Here is a 16,989-nt window from a genome sequence, read left to right on the forward strand (position 1 = left end):
TTCTGGATATCCTCTCATTCACAAACGCACTGCTCTACAGCCAGCAGGAAGAACTCAAAGAACACGCTAGAGAGGTCCTTTTGGAAACCCAGAGTCTTAAAAATAATTTAACTGCTACACTTTCCTTGACACCATCAGTGCCTCCAGGATGTTTAATTTGATTCTCCTATCAGTACAAACTGAGCAAGAGTTTCTGGGGAACGCAGATACACGTCACAGCTTTATTTTCACTCTTACCGGTAACGGTTTAGAAAAGTCCCTTTGAAAATAGCATTCATCATGTTCTGTATCTCTAGAAGTTTATGCTCATACTGAAATACAAAGAGAATTAGATGTTAATATTGGTCCCATCATTCACTACACATGAAAAATTTTCATCAGGGCCCTTGGAATACTACTGCGATGCTAACTGCTGGTGTTTACACGTGGTACCAACACAAAATGAGGGGTCTGTATCTGCACTAGGAACTGGCCTTTTTGTGGCTACATCCTGAGGAAAGATTTATTGGATACCAACTGCTGGCCTTTGGAAACAAGCTACTTGTTTGAAACAGTGAGTCTTGATCTATCAGAAATCACACAGAAAGATACAGCACAACTATTAAGCGATCCTCACATACAGATCCAAATTCTCTTTTCATGTATTGAACAGAGATATAAAAAAGACAGACAAAGAAATTTTCAAAATACACAATGAGCCTATTAAAAACTGAATCCTGAAAATGTAGGCAGGAATTTCTGAAAATCCAAGTCACCTAATAAAAATATTCTCTCATCAACAGCATCAGGGAGGGCGACAAGTTTGGGTTTTCCCTCCAACCCACTTCCTCTGTCTTTGTCATAAGACCAGACTTACAATGGTACTAAAATATCCTGTCTCACCCAAACACTCCTCCCCACAAAAAGGGTATTGTCTCAGAAAAGCCCACAGACACCTAAAACTCTAGGTCAGGAGACAAGGAACTATACCCAATGTTCATTCACCAAGTCACCCTCTCCCTCAAGCCAGAGTTATTTTTCACAGTTATAACTCTGCCTCTGGGAGTTGAAAAGGAGCTGTCTTTGAGCAGGGAAGAAATAACAGAAACTGAAAAGCAAAAATGATACAGGACATCCCTGAAGTTCAATTCATTTTTGTAATGCATTACTTACACAGAGATGACACTTAGCCTGTGTCCCTTTTGATTCATTGCTGAAACTTGCGCTTGTAATTTGTACAAACATACACAAAACTGCACTCCCACAACACCAGAGCTACTGAGACAATTAAATTTGTGTGCAAATCCATATTTGTGTGAAGATCAAGGGCTAATGACACCAAGTTCGAAAAGCAACCAGTAGGACAGACATCACAGGTCAACAGTACATAGGGCAGTTTTAACCTCAGTCATGCTTGTACCACTTAATCCAGCCAGTCACACCTGCTCTGCACCATGCATTAGATAAACACATAAACCTCAAAGAACTCCAGGGACCCAAAAGCAAGCAGCCAGCAATCCTTTTACACCTTCACAAATCTCCCATACAAGACACTTCCCTAACCTCTTTCCTTTTTCTCTCTAGCTGATCAAGTCTGTAACTGGTCCTCTTGCCACTTAGCCTCTTCTTCTCCACCTCATACAATTTTTGAGCGTTGTGCTTGTTGACATCAAGGTTCAGATGGACGCTTACAACTGCTGTGAGAAGTTTCATTGCTATAAAAGAAACAGACCCAGCACAATTAGCTTAGCTCAGAGATATGCAGCGTAAATATACTCACCACTTTACCACAAAAAGGATATGGTTAGCCAAATCCAGTTTATATCAAAAATACGAACACTACCAGATTATAGTAATTTGCTTTAAAATACAGTGTTTATTTTAAAGGCAGATTATCATCAAAAAGGGAAAATTAACTTCTATTTCTGGTGATTTAAAACTTTTGGTCAGAGTTCTAATCAGAGAAGTAATTTACTGGGCAATGCTCTTGTAAGTTTATGTAACTCTGACATTTCTGAAAAAGAATCTAGAATTGTGGAACAGCTGATTGTTGGTAACCAAAAAGAAAAAATTGAATAAACAGTGAGGCTGGCTCAGAAATTGCTGGGAATCTTAATACACTACTGGAATGGACAAAAATTTACATTCCTTTAAGGACTGCTGGATGGTTTGAACAGATTTCAAGTCAGTTTTTTTGAGCCCTCAAAGCAAACAGCATACTTTAGAATAAATTATAGTTTAAGTGCTCTTTGCATGGCAAAGAGGGTATTTACTGGCTTTAGGGGGAAAAAGCAGTAGCTTTAGTACCATCACACTGCATAAAACAAAAATGTGTAACAAGCAACATTCTTTTTTTGCACAGAGACCACAAGAATAGCAGTTCTCCAAAGGAAGCTTCTAAAGGTGAAGCATCTACTCATCACATTAGTTAGTTGAAGGAGAAAAACAACAAAATAGAAAACTGTGAAAAATCAGTTACTGAAAAATATAATACTCAGAACAGCAAAATTCTGAACTCAGTCATGTCAGGCATTAAAGACTTCTTTATAAAGTAAAAATTGTGTTAGATCTATCATATCTAAAGCATTCAAATTCAATTCAGATACACGTGGGAACAAACAGTTTATATTACAGACATACTAGGAGGAAGGTACTCTCAGTGCATAAGAGAACTGCTCCAGTAAACAGTTTCTCAATTTAGAGAAGTTTTGTTAGTACACAAGTCAATATACTTCAGCACCTCTAGAGCAACTCTGCAAATGATTTTACCTGCTAAAGTGCTTGTGTGCCTGAATGCTCTGACCATGGAATCTGCTAACCCTGTAAGCAGCGAGATGATGGCGTCCATCAAGTAGTTATCATACAGGATGCTGCACTGGCACTGCTGGACAAGCACTGCAATGAATTCACAGAAATTTGCCTTGAACTTCTTCCAATAGGGTCCTGTTCTGATCAGTGGGTAGTCTTCATTGTCCTGCACAAGAAAGATAAGTTGAGAGAAAACACACTAATTAGTTCTGCTTGTGCATTCCTATCTCTCCCAGTGAACATCAGAGAGAGTTTTGCTGACAGTTTCACTTCATCCCCTGTAACTTTTTCATTGTTAGTATTCCAAAGTAGGGGCAAGCAACTAGGATACAAGCAAGCAGAGAGACAAAATAGCTTTATTTGAGCTACACTCGTCATAACACCTCACTTTTGAAAGCAATGTAAGCTGTGAACAGACAGGAGAGAGAAAGTATGAGAAGGCAGAGCAGAGTGAGTAACTTTCACTGGCATAAACCATGAGCACTCCTGGCTTATTCTACTTACTCACAGGCTGCAGTGCTCCCCCACTTCCCTTTCCTTCCTCTTCCTGCAAAATTATGGTAAAGTCCAGGAAGAGAATGAAGTGAAAAGTGGAGACAAACAACTGTGGTGTGAACAGGACAGGAATGTTCTCAGCAGCACTGCCAGCCTGAGCAGTTTATCAGGCTAAAGCTTAATGACAAATACTCAGCCATTCACCTACACCATCTGCACCTGGGTCTCCAAAAACCCCCAGAGAAACGGTAAGTAGGCAATACTTTTGACATCATGCAAAAAACAAGCTACAATAAAAACGTGTCCACAGTATGGTTGATACTGCCAGGAGGAAAGGAGACAGAGGGAAGGTAAAATGGATTCTCCCACAAAGTACTGGAAAGCACACTAGACAGACTTTGTAAATAGCAGCCTCAGACAGTGTGAACATTTATTTCAGGTACATCTCACAGATCCCAAGAATGACTCAGAATATGAATTTGCATCTTCATAGTTTCCATGTGTGAGTGGAGTCAAGGAACTCCAAAACTTCACTCACTGTGGAAAACCTCTTCCTGAAGGCTGGTCACTGCTCAGCTGGTCCTTCATCAGTGGGCAAACACCTTCTCAGCCACATTCTAACACTGCATCACACTCAGCATAACCTCCCGTGCTTGTAAAGTACACTCCATGCTCTTCTCTTGTAACTATCTTTCCAATGCATAGGGGTTGCTGCTTTCTTTAATGAGAAATGCGAATACAGGATGATCATAAGGCTGGCTGCAACCCAAAGCACATCAGGAATTTGGAATATGCTCCTGACCAGGCTGTAAGAGTCAGTTCAGAGCCTAACAGCAGCAGCAAGTGCCAAAACACAAAGGGAAGTTTCCAGCAAGCCTCATTTAATGCTCCTTGATCATGACATGGACAGTAGAAAGACCATCTACAACTTCAGGAAATACCTACTTTATCATCATAGCTTTCTTCTCAATCTGAAAAGCAGCACAAAATACACAAAGACTTCTAACTTTTTAAGAGCATTTCTACTGCCCATGTTTATCACACTGTGATACTCTTTAATGGTAACATGCACACTGTAACCATATACAACATGGAGGGCACACCACCTAAATTCAGGCACCAAACCTGGGATTCCCTTACACTCCTTTCATAACCACTAGAGAAATAACTCTGCTTCCAGAAATCAAGTCAGATTAGGCCCTTAAGCCAGGTTCTTCCAGAGAACTATTCAAATCACTCAACAGAGTGATATCAGCTCCTGCTCTGACTCAACCAGGAAACGTTTCCTCCTTTCATACAGAGTCTATGGAAAGAGAGGAAAGTCAAAATGAAGTGCCAACAAGGAGTTCAGATAAATTCCCCACAGAATTTCCACAACTGTTGTGGAAAACTACAACAGCCCTACCATGTCCACCGGCCAAGTAACTGTCAGGATCCAAGGATAGGCCATGAATTTCTTGTACTGCAACCCAGTTTCCTGTAATGCAGGAGACAAAATTTTGAAAGCTTGTTAATGAAATGGCACAGATAATTCATAGACAAAAGCATTACAAAACATGCAACATATTTCAAAGGCCATTAGAATTTCAGCCAATGTGTGCTACAGGTGGCCCACACAAGCCAAAATACTACAAAAAAAACCTAAATCCTTCTCATCTGGATTCTGTTGTTTCTTTGGTTTTTTTTTAAATAACCTATGACAGAAAACACACTTTATATAAAACCTGAGTTGTCTTGTTACTAATAGAAGACAACTTGTTTTCAAAATTTAGAAGCAAACATATACAAGGTATAACCCTCATTATAACCCTTTAAGATATGGCTCCTCAACAAGTCTAAGTACATAACCCTTTTCAACGTTTGGTACCTAGATGTAAAACATCTAAACCCTAAAAAAAAAAAACTTTCTGAGCTTTTCAAATGAGAGAATAATGTTTTCAGCACTAGTGTGACTTGATTCAAGATGTTTTCTCAACTCTGCAATTATTCCAAAACAAAATGTATTAAATCTAGAGGTCTTTGTCAGGTTCAGTGAAGCACAAGTATTTCTATCCCCATCTAGCTGTACAGTTCAGCATCAAAGTTAACTCTTCCCTTCCTAAATGTATAAGCAACAAAATGGGAAAGGAAAGAAAAATTACATAAGAATAAAGAACTGCAAGAAGCAAATGCCACAAACAGGAACAAAAGTAGAAGAAACAGATGATCTTAAAATAGAAGAAAAACAAAAAGTGGGAAGACAAGACTGCCTCATCACTGAGGAATACTATGGCTCACAAAGACAAAATAAATGCCTCAATGACCATATTAAAGCCATTCTCTACTTCCAACATCAGTACAAGTTTTCACAGAATTACAGAAATTGAGAAGGACTCTTTGAGATCATCTAATCCAACCCCACCTGCTCAAGCAAGGTCAGCCAGCATAGGCAGCCCAGTGCTCTGTGCAACCAGCACTTCTCTCAACTCCTGGAAATGTGGTTAGCATAACTAATGCAATTTTAAGAGGCAAGCAGCCCTTCTCTGTGACCAAGCAGGTCACATATTCATTCCCTTTCCCTCATTACCAGGCCCTGAAGGTCCTGTGAACCAAGCAGACAAATCAAACAGATTAATTTTTCTCTCTCATAGCCTCACAGTTCCTGGGCGCCAGACCAGTCCCTCCTTTCCTCACCTACCCTGTAGGTCCCAGGCATTCAGCCAGGCAGGCTGTGGCAATAACCCAGTCAGAGAACAGAGAATCATCACAGCACCCAGAGCAAAATCAAGGTACTGCAAGGTCTAAGTGGTGAACTCTGACCAGAACTCCTGCTGGACAGTAAGACTTGAGCTTATAGAAATCCTGTGCCATTTTAATCATAAATTCTGGTCTATACTAATAATAACATACTGTTAAGAAATAAAGCTTTAATTACAATTGGTGCCATCATCATTCTGTCAAGGATCCTGCAAAGTACACGTCTTTTCCCTCACTGTCAGGTGATGCCATGAGCAGTCAAATAATATCTTCAGAGACTCCACAACCTCTCTGGGCAACCTGTTCCACTGTTTGACCATTCTCTCAGTAGAAGTTTCCTTGTGTTCCGGTAAAATTTTGTCCATTTTAGTTTGCGTCCACTGCCCATCTTGGCTTGCCTTTGTGCTCACCATCTCACTGCACACCATTGAGTAGAGTTGTGCTTCCTCCTTGTCCTTATGTCACATCAGGTATTTTAACACATGGGCCAGATTCCTTTGAGCCAGCTTCTTTCCAGACAACAGGCTCAACTCCCTCAGCCTCTCCCCACATCAAAGATCATAAATTATCTTTGTGGCCCTTTACTGGCTGGCCTCACTCCAGCAAACCCATCTCTCTCTTGTTCTGTAAGGTTCAGAACTTGACTCAGCACTCCAGATGAGTCTCAGTAGTATGAGCAGAGAGGAAAGATCATCCCCCGTGACCTGCTGGCAATGCTCTGCCTAATGCAGGCCAGGAGGCTGTTGGTCAACTTTGCAGCAAGGGTGCGTTGCTGGCTCGTGTTCATTTTGTCACCCACACCAAGATCCTACACAGAAGAGCTTCTTTCCAGTCAATCAGCTCCCAGTATGTAATGGTGCACAGCGTTATTCATTCCCAGGTTCCTAGGGTTTTCTGTTGTAGAACTTCGTGAGGTTCCCCTCTGCCAAACTCCAGTCTGTTGAGGGTCCCTCTGAACAGCAGAACAACCACCTGATTTGGCAGCTGATCTTCCTCGTTTTGCATCATCTGAAAATTTGCTATGAGTAAACTCTGCCCCAGTGTCCGGGTCATTATTAAATATGTAAAATAGCGTTGGCTCCAATATCAAACTGGGGTACAGCACTAGTGACTAGCCTCCAACTGGACCTTTTGCCACTGATCATTTCCCCACAGGCTTGGCTGTTCCACCATTTTTCAGTCCACCTCACCGACCACTTAACTAACTCATACTTCACCACCTTGTCCATGAGGATGTTAGGAATTCTTTTCTTGCCATACTGAACTCTATTAAACTGAAATCTATTAACAATTCCCACTAACATTAGTAAGAATTCTAGGAGGAAGCATTGGTACTGCTGCAGTTAATTAACTGAACAGCAACAACATGATTGAATCACTGAAATCATCACGAATGAATCCTCTGAATGCTAGAAACAAATAAATATTCAAAGGCAAGATGATACTGAGCAAATATCTGACAATATTTTCCACTCTTATTACTACTTTCACTATTACTGTCATTGCTTTTTAAAAAATGCTTTTGAAATCCCAGCAGTCCCATATGGCACTCCTCAACTACCTTCAACCACTAACTTACGATTCCATCTTATTTATGAAAAAGATAAGAGAGAACTTACTTTCTTTACAGAGCATGGAGAAGACAGCTTCTAAGACAACTGCAGAGCCTGCCTTTCTGCCCATAAGGACAGGTGAAAAGGTTACAGAGCTGTAATATTTTCCAGGCTGATGGTAAAAATAATCCCATCTTTGTATGTGCCAGAGTGCCTGCACTATCATGAGTGTTATTCAAGGCTGTTTTAGTTGGCAAAGAAGTGCCAGACTACTAATTCATATGGCCAGACACATACAGGTTCATTTCTGTCAAAAAATTAGCCCAAGTGCTACTACACTTCTAAAATAAAGAAAACCATGTTGGCAAATTCGTCCTCTGTGGGAATTTCTACAGCAGCTTGTCTGTGAGAGATGCTCAATTAAAACAAGGCTGATGGCTGCTGCTTGACAAATCAATTCAGAAGTGACAAATATAGAGGAAAAAAGCATGGAAGCAACTGTGAAAGCACTACAGAAAATTTAATGTTGCCATAATTATTCAAGGAGCAGTCAAGCAGTGAAACAGCTTTGTAAAGCTATTTGCTTTTCTTAACAAATAATCCACAAGAAATTAAATACTCACTACTGTTTCCACAACTATCTAACAATCTGAAATGCATTTTTCTTCTTCCATATGACATAATACAGTTATTACAAATCATAATTGTCAGTAAAGCAGAGAGAACATTTTCAAATAAAATATCAGCTAAAAATATCTTTTAATTAATTCATCAGTAATCCATATTAGTATTTTTTAAAGGACCTATCAACCAAATACCACTGGAACCATTTACCTGCTGCAGTGCTGGGCTGTATCTACATCTATAAAGTCATTATCAAAAGAACTACTAAGAGAAAGATTCAGGAAGGCTGCAGTCAGACAGCCCTAATAAAACTCTCAAAAAAAAAAGTTACTTAAAAAAAAACATATCCTGCTGCTGCTAAAATGGGTCATTACAACAACAAATTTCTCTTGGAAAAAAAAAAAAACAGGTTTATTTTACTAAATTAATGAAGTGGTATGGAGCTCCTAATAAGCAACAGAAATTCCATCCAGGTTAGCTGTTAAGGTAGAGCTTATTGTTTATATAAAAAATACATGAAAAATCAAAGTAGTACCTACCTTATCAAAGGTCTCTGTCATTTTTTGCATGACATCTTTCTTGTACAAACTTTGAAACATCTCTGCTGTTACCATGCCTAAAAAAAGTAGCATTTTTAAAAGAATTACTGACAACTCTGTAACATTAATCAAGCCCAAACCACAGTAAGAATTTTATTAAATTTAGAAACACTGAAGACAAGGGAATTCTGTTTTATGCACATACACTGGTACAGGCAGCATATACATAAGACACATAAATTAATTGATAGGAAAAAGTATTGATGAACCAAAACTGAAATTCCCATTAGAGAAGTCTGCTCTGTGCTGTCTGGAAAGGCTATTTTCTCTGTTCATTCATTTACTTCAAGGATTGACTAAAATTTTGCCCACAGGTCAAAACTAGTCAAAAACCCCCAAAGTATTTCTCATAAGAGAGGACATATTAGTCAAAGACCTAGGGAAAAAAAAATTAAAAAGACATGTAAAAAGTACATTTCTAGCTGCTAAAATACACTCAGAAGTTTCAAACCAACAGGACAGTCTTCTTAAATCTCTTACTTGCTATCCTGAAGAATTCCACTAGTAGACTGTCCCCAGAAGGCAGTGCTTCAAGGTTTGTTATGAAACAGACAGCTTCACAACTCTCTAGTAAAAGCAACTGCAATGAGGCAAGAGATTGCTTTTCTAGCCACCAAAGCAGGGAGCTGAATTTGCTAGCTGCTTATTTTCAATCAAGGATACTAGCAAAACAAAAGATACCAAGAAATATAAAACAAATGCCAACTGAAACACTGGATTTTAATTAGAACACTCATCAAAAGCACTGTCCCTAGGTAAGGATTCTCCAAAGCAATGTGACATGCCACTTCAGAAACCTGACCCTGCAAACCTTGCTCAAATATAACTCTCAGAGCTGGAATGCTGTTAGCACAAAGAATTTAACCAGCAGCATTCTCTTCTATTTTGCCTGGCCATCTGGAGTTTGTCTTAACGAACAGTACAGATCATAAGCTCATGATTTACTGCAGAGAAAAACTCCATTTCAAAAAGCACACTTCAGACTCCTCTCACACACAGACAGTGGAAGGGGCTGCAGAAAAGGTAAATTACCTTGACAGCCTGAGCACTGAATGAAGAAGTTGATGAGATCCAGAAGTGCCACATTCCTGTCTTGTTTATAAGCTTCAACCCAGCCAACTACTACAGACTAGAACAGATTAAAGAAGCTCATTAGTCAGGAGATGAACACAGTTTGTTGCACTCCACTGAAGATACCCACAATAAAGACAAAAACTAACACTGCTCCATCTCCATTAAATTACAAAACCAAGAATAAACTCCAAGCAATTATCTTCCATTTCTAGTAGTTCTGAAAGACTCTTTCAAGTCTTAAACTGCTTTAGACAATGTTACTTTTCACAGATGCTTTGCTTCCTGTTAACAGGGAAAATTACCAGTTTTAATATAAAGAAAAATAAAAGAGTTGTCCTCCTGAGTTCTTGATTGCACTGAGGTAACAATTTAATTTAAAAAAAAGGAAATAAACACAAAACAACAAAAAATCAAAACACACATTTAACCTCTGCACCATCTAATAATTAGTATTAAATCCTACCAGCAATTACCCTGGCAGTGCTCTTTTTCCTCTAAGACTTGATTTGTGCAGTAGGTTTGAAACAGTTCACATACTAACATAAGCCAAAAAACTACTCCAAATTTCATTTCTAGGGCAGTACAGCCTACAGCCTGTATGTGACACTGGTCTCCTGGGACAACCCATCCAGGCTTCAACCCACCGGTATTTCCACAGAGGTCTAATAAATTCCAGCAGCAACAGAACTCAAGCCCTGCTGCCTTTCCAAGACCCTCCCATGATGGTTGGCACAGCAGAAGCCAAGCTCTTCAGGAAGCTCTACTGAAATTACCCCAGCTGTAGCACGAGGGTTTCACATACAAAATATAAATGTACTTTTCATGCATGTGTGCACAGACACACACACTTTGCTTACAGACACTACACACTAGAGACATACCTTTAACTCTACATAAAAACATTTGGGGCTCCAGATTTTCATAAACATATACAAAGATAATATATACATGTGCTCACAGAATATGGGGAGGTGGGCTTCCTCACACTGAAGAAAATTGCTAACTCTACAGATGAACAGGGAACCTGGCTATTATACAACTGCTGGCAAACCGCATTGGAATGAAGGTAGAAGATTAATAGTACAAGGCAAGCACAGGGGGAAAAAAAGGAAAAAAAAAGAAAAAGAAAAAAGGAGAAAAAAACCCCTGAGTTTTCAGAATTCAGGACAACTAAAATTTGCTATTGATGAACCTTTTCCACATTTTTTACAATAATTATCTTTTTGTATGTTAAGGCATTGTTTTAGGCAGACTGGTTTAGGTACAATTTCCCTCCTCTTTTTAAATATCTGACAGCTACCTCTTCACTAATTTCTTGAAGCTGCAAGATGTTCTTTCCAAGAGCCACACTCACAGCAGTTTTCCAATCAAACATGTTTCTTCCACAGCTAACCCAAAATTTAAATGTTCCACAGTACAAAAAACGGACCACTGTTTATTCAACTTCCCTCCACCAAGTGCTTTCAGAACTCAGTGCTGGGAATACCTGCATGGCCTGCTTCCCCATGCTAACCACTTCAAACAAGGTAACTGCCTCAACCACTTCTCCATTCTGCAGCTGGCTCACTCTTCTGCTAGTGGGAGAACTCCTCCTTATGTTTTCACACTGCTCTCGGACCTTCCGCTTCTCTCTCTGAAACGAGTCAAGTAAACACAGTGTGTGAGAAAACACAACACACAACAGACATTGACAGATACAAGTTCATTTTGCTCTTATTGCAATCGCTTCCCCAGGCTGCTCAGTTTTATGCCCCATGGACCCCAACAATTCCTTACCAAATATGACCATACTAAAAGAGGATGAAAGTAAGGATTTACCAGTTTGTATTTTACTCTTAACAATGAGTCATAAGCATAGGATATCCAACAGGAATGAAGTTTTTGTACAACTGCACGCTACCCAGAAGGCTGTTTTCAGTGGCAGTTGTCATTTCTGAAGAATAGAAAGCAAGCACAGAAGCTCTTCTACATCTTTTCCCTCACAGGTTAAACTCAATACATGCAAATTAATATCAGCTGCACACAAAGCACAGAAAAGAAGAGCAATGCTGAAATGAACTGACCACTCAAAAGCCAGCACTGAGGTTCTGCTGCCAATGGAATTTGAGGGTCAAGCTGTATCCAGTGACCAGCTTCTGTGATGCACTGTGACTGCTGCATGCAATACTCAATTTTGTAACAACTGAATGAGACACAAAATAAACTCCACAATTTAAAACAATTAAAAGTTGTAAAAGCTTTAAAATTGACTTACTGGTGTTTTCAGGTTGCCATTTCTCACACAGGTGCCATTCTGAGCAGGAGACTCGGGCACAGTCTCATCATGGACAGCATTCTCTCTAAGGTGTAACAAACATTGAAGGAGTTAGCAGCAAGCACTCAGAACTACACACTTAAGGACAAAGTCAGAAGAAAATAAAAGCAAATACATGAATTTTAGTACTTTTAATTTGTTGTTTGGAAGCGGTGACATTTTTTCACTAAAAGCCAAACAGCTAACTTTAAAAGTACCACAGAAATCTGGGGCCTTTTTCAGACCACTGGCTTTCCTGTACGATATGCAGGTAATTAGAAAACCAGCAAAGCTATCAAAGGTATCAAGGAAGTGTAAAGTAGGTAAATGAAACAGAAAGCTGATGTTTACTTAATGCAGCCTTTGTTGGCTTAAGAGCTTTGCACCATGAACTAATAACACAAGTAGGCATTCACCCTGTGGGTGCCCTAAGCTAAACAAGGCAGTAACACTTGATGTGTTGACATTTTAAAATGAGAGGAAGAAATTGGCTTACTTTGTTTATAAAACATGCTGAAGAAAAAAGACATATAAAAAACTTTATTTTCATGTCACTGCTAATATCATGGAGGAACAATTATATAAAGAAAGGTGCACCTTCTGGGAGATCTGAATATATCTGCAATGAAATCATGCCATTTTTCATCATTCCCAATGCTAACAATGTGCTTTGCCAAAGGTCATGTCTGAATAGACAAGCTGGATCCCACTTGTGCAGCAGGTCCAGTACTGGAAGCTGGCTGCAATGGCCTCCTTTAAACTACAGTGGCCAGGACATGAAGCCAGTTGACTTGTACTACAGGAAGGCACAGAAAGAAAGTAAATATGGGAGTGTACAATTACTTCTATTTTCGTGATACCACTGCAACAAGAGAGTGTACTAACACAAGTGACCACTTTACACACAAAAAAACCCCAGTGTGTTACACTATCAGATACAGTCAACTCCCCAGTATCCAGTGCTGGCTAACACAGATGGAGAATTAACTGTTCTATGGATGCAGAGCCAGCTCAACTCCACCTAGGTTTATCAATGCCAGATAAGCATTTTTATCATTCTTCTTCCCACAACTGTTTTGCAAAGCAAATTCTGAGACTGAATAGCATCAACTGCAGGACCAAGGTCCTGACATTATTTTATTGGTAAGAGCAGACAGGTTTTATTTAAACATGTCTCTGTTCACTTTTTTGATCTACTGAGACATTTCAAGAAGTGATGTAGAATGAGGCTTCCAAAGACTCCTACGAAAATTCTATCTAAATATGAAATTGCACAAAAATATATAAAATTTCTAAATACAATTATGCATAAGCTTACCGTCCCTACAGAGAAATGTCCCATGATAGTTAAATTCCATTAATTCCTCATTATAGAAAAGTTCAAAACATGCCACAGTGTTTGACAGCTTATACCACTGTCAATCCTTATACCAGCTGTCTGGACTTCTGCATGTGAAGAGTGGGATAAACTATTGCTCTCAGCTGAGTCAGCATTCTATAAACAATCATTCACAAAAGTTTTCAATCATCTTCTCTGATTTAAAATTGCAAGCTATAGAGATTAAGTAGCCCAAGTACTACCAGAGACTCCCCAGCTGAAAAGAACAAACAGCAAGGGACAGCAATATGTATTCCTTTTCTGATGCCAGTTTGCTCTTCTCAGATCCTTCTACAGACCACAAAACCAAAAAGAATCCAAACATGTTTGGCAAGGAGCTGTTTCTCCTATTTAATTAAATCCTTTCACTCTTGATTTCAAAGCAGAATGCATCACTGTGGGGCTGGACTAACAGGTTCTTACTTGCACTGTTTCACAGAACTACAACTCAGGAGGCAGCCAACACTGCCGTAATGTGGGTAACCAGTTTCTGCACTGTACCTCAACATAACACTCAACACACCTTCAAAACCTTTTCTGAAGTGTTTACAAGTGCTATTTAGCAACTTATTCCATCCCAGCATGAAGATAAATGCACTGCATTTGATTATAGCAACTAAGTTTGAGTCCAAGTAGGTTTAAATCATTTAAATAATTAAAAAATCAGAACTGCCACAGGACAGTTCCATCAAGGACTTGTCTGATCACATACTGCTTTTAGAAGCTCTGTCTAGAACATACTTCTTTGAAGGTTTAATTCACGCCTCTCATTCCCAAGAAGCTGTCTGAAGGACAGCTCTCTGGCCTTGTGCTACTTGTTTCATTTCTTATGCCTGACAAAATGTACTTATAGCAAAAGGGGCCCAACAAAGTAAAGAAATGCCTGGCATATGGAACAGCATGTTATCAAGGCTCAGCAAAACCTCCAAGAGCGGGAAGACCACAGACCTACAGTTCCCTCATGCTGGGCCAAAGAAAACATCTCTGGGGTGAAAGTTGTTAGAGTACCTGTTGCACATGCAACTAAACATCTGTCTTAAGCACTTATCAAATTTAAGCACTAAATACTAATAAGCCATTTCGTTTCTGAACTGTTTTGGTTATCAGTACATCACAGCACAGCACATAGCTATGCCTTGGGAAGCACTAGGCAACAACAGACAACTTATACAAAAGTAGAGGGGTTTTTTTAAATCCAGATACTACTAATATTCATGTTTCTCCTTTCTCTCTCTTTTTTTTTTTTTTTTTTTTTTTTTTTTTAGCCTTTAATACTGGTGTTTCCAGTAAGGCCATCCATAAGGCAGGTACAAACATTTGCAGAAACTAGACCAGCACCTAGAAAATGAACCCCATGAAACTACTGAGCAATTAAACGGGATATTTAAATGGAGCTTTCATTTGCACAATTACATTTCTGTTGAAGAAACTGTTAAAAGAATTAAGACATCGTCTTATCTTCTTAAGCAAAAAATAGGTATTACTGTACCTAGCTGGGGCAAGACATGGGGGTCACTTCTGCAGCAATCCCAATACATATCTCCATTTAACATCTCAACTACAAGAGTGCAATGGTAGGTTTGACAAATTTTGAACTAGCTGGTTTTTTTTTTTCCTCCCTTTGCTATTCTACACCATGTTGAGCACTCCTGCATGCATACATTCACTGTTTCATGCACTGGAAGAAACAGCTCTCAGCCATTTAGATGCTTACATCAGCAGCGAGTAAGAAAGCACAAGCAGAATGCCATTTCTATTTCCACCTTTATACCCTGTTATGTATGACTCAGAGACTCATTTTTACCTTATGTTCCTGCTACAGTATTATCCTTTCACCAGCACTTGAAGTGTTACTGATAAGATAAAACACTTGAAGTATGAAGGAAGCCAAGTCCCACATCTAACCCTCAGACACAATACTACTGTGATAACTCCTGAATTCAGTTTTCTTATCTTAATAAACATTTAGAATAGATTTGGTGACTCACACTTGAAAAGAAAACTACCTCTACCAAGGAGGCAATATATTCCTTTTGCTATGTAAAAGGAACAATTAATCTATGCTACAGAAAGAATCCTACCTGCAATTCTTTTAAATTATAAATTTCAAAACAACTGGTTCATCTATTAGAAGCGAAATAAGAAGCTCCACTAAGCAATTGCCATGTGCCTGCCTAACACTTCTGAAGGTAAAAGGCTGGTTTCAGATGAAACATACTGCAATGGACATATGGGAATACACACATGTCATCACGGGCTACAACTCTCAGCTTTCAATAGAGCATAATGAAGCAAAATACATGGAGCAAATGGGCCCAGAATGTGACAGGATCAGAAAAGACTGGGCTGCAATGAGTTCAAAGCACACGAGAGTGAACACCTAAGAAGTATCACCCTTTGAAACCAAACAAGAAACGCCCAAATGTTGTAACTTTACCTTTTATTTATTTATATTTATTCTAGGAGAACTTCTAGTTGCCATTGTGTAAACGATGATATGAACACTTTAGCTCATCTCAATACATGACTAGAAGTACATTATAATAAGGGAGAAGACATGATGGATCCCTGATAAAAACAATATAAAATATATAGAAACAATGCCCCCATCAACACCTACAGGGAGCTTACAGATTACTTAGCACTCTTTCCCCTCAGCATCCCCAAATTCTGCAATGAATGGAACACATGCACTGACAATGAATCTGCTCCTTTTTTCTTGTAAGGTAGGGTGCACGTTAGCACTGTGGTGAATAAGGCACAGAAAAGCTTGCAAAGCCAAGCTCCCTGTCAAACAGCATAAAACGCTACACTGAGGAGACGCTAACTAGTACATGAAATGAAATGAAGATATTAGTAACAAAGCACAATGCACAGTAAACCCCTTTTTTCCCCTTTCCCCCCAAGAGGACACACTAGAGACTGCCAGGTGTCTGCACGGCACAAACCCAAGGGACAGCACCCGAATTTACCAGCAGATTTTGCAGGCAACCTGTGCCAGGTCTTACTTTTGGCTGGGAAGGTTACTGGCTGCGTTGGGCTCGGCTATCATTTCCGCCACATTATTTCAGCAGCACAAACAAGCTGACACGATCTTCTGAGGAAACTTCACCGAAATCGAGAGTGTTAAAAACTTAACAACCCTTCGGCTTTTGCGGGATGGAGCAGCGGCCGAAAACTGTCAAGAAACGCACACAAAGATAACTTAATTCCAGGCAAACCAGGGCAGAAACAGCCTCCCCTCCATCCCCCGCCCGGCCGCAGAAGAGGGTGAAACAGAAAGAAATTAATCCTACCGACAACGCCGCAGTCCCTCCCGGGCGCTGCCCAGCGCGGCCAGCCCGGGCCCGGCGTCAATCACGGCGGCCGCTGGGCCCGGCAGGGGCGGGGAGCGCTGTCACATGGGCGGCGGCGCCGCTTCCGCAGCGGCCGGAAAGACGCGGCCGGTGA

The 16,989-nt window shown here is 39.8% G+C and overlaps 1 protein-coding gene across 4 annotated transcripts in view; it reads right to left on the reverse strand.

Moving 5' to 3' along the window:
- Positions 1-16,968, reverse strand: part of LOC121345315 (cohesin subunit SA-2-like) — a 57,865-nt gene extending 40,897 nt beyond the window's left edge. For all 4 annotated transcript variants that reach the window (XR_005953954.1, XM_041422099.1, XM_041422097.1 and 1 more), the window contains exons 1-10: positions 16,836-16,968; positions 16,548-16,717; positions 12,123-12,207; positions 11,355-11,501; positions 9,827-9,923; positions 8,735-8,811; positions 4,688-4,759; positions 2,749-2,953; positions 1,543-1,694; positions 238-311 (exon numbers count right to left, since the gene is read on the reverse strand). Coding sequence is in view for 3 of the 4 variants with exons in the window: in XM_041422099.1 (XP_041278033.1) it covers positions 238-311; positions 1,543-1,694; positions 2,749-2,953; positions 4,688-4,759; positions 8,735-8,811; positions 9,827-9,923; positions 11,355-11,501; positions 12,123-12,207; positions 16,548-16,591 (953 nt within the window). In the remaining variant the exon portion in view is untranslated. The remainder of the gene's footprint in view (positions 1-237; positions 312-1,542; positions 1,695-2,748; positions 2,954-4,687; positions 4,760-8,734; positions 8,812-9,826; positions 9,924-11,354; positions 11,502-12,122; positions 12,208-16,547; positions 16,718-16,835) is intronic.
- Positions 16,969-16,989: the final 21 nt, after the last annotated feature.

The sequence above is a fragment of the Onychostruthus taczanowskii genome, unplaced genomic scaffold (genome assembly GCF_017590055.1).
Source record: "Onychostruthus taczanowskii isolate IOZ18803 unplaced genomic scaffold, ASM1759005v1 scaffold71, whole genome shotgun sequence".
Taxonomy (NCBI): Eukaryota; Metazoa; Chordata; class Aves; order Passeriformes; family Passeridae; genus Onychostruthus; species Onychostruthus taczanowskii.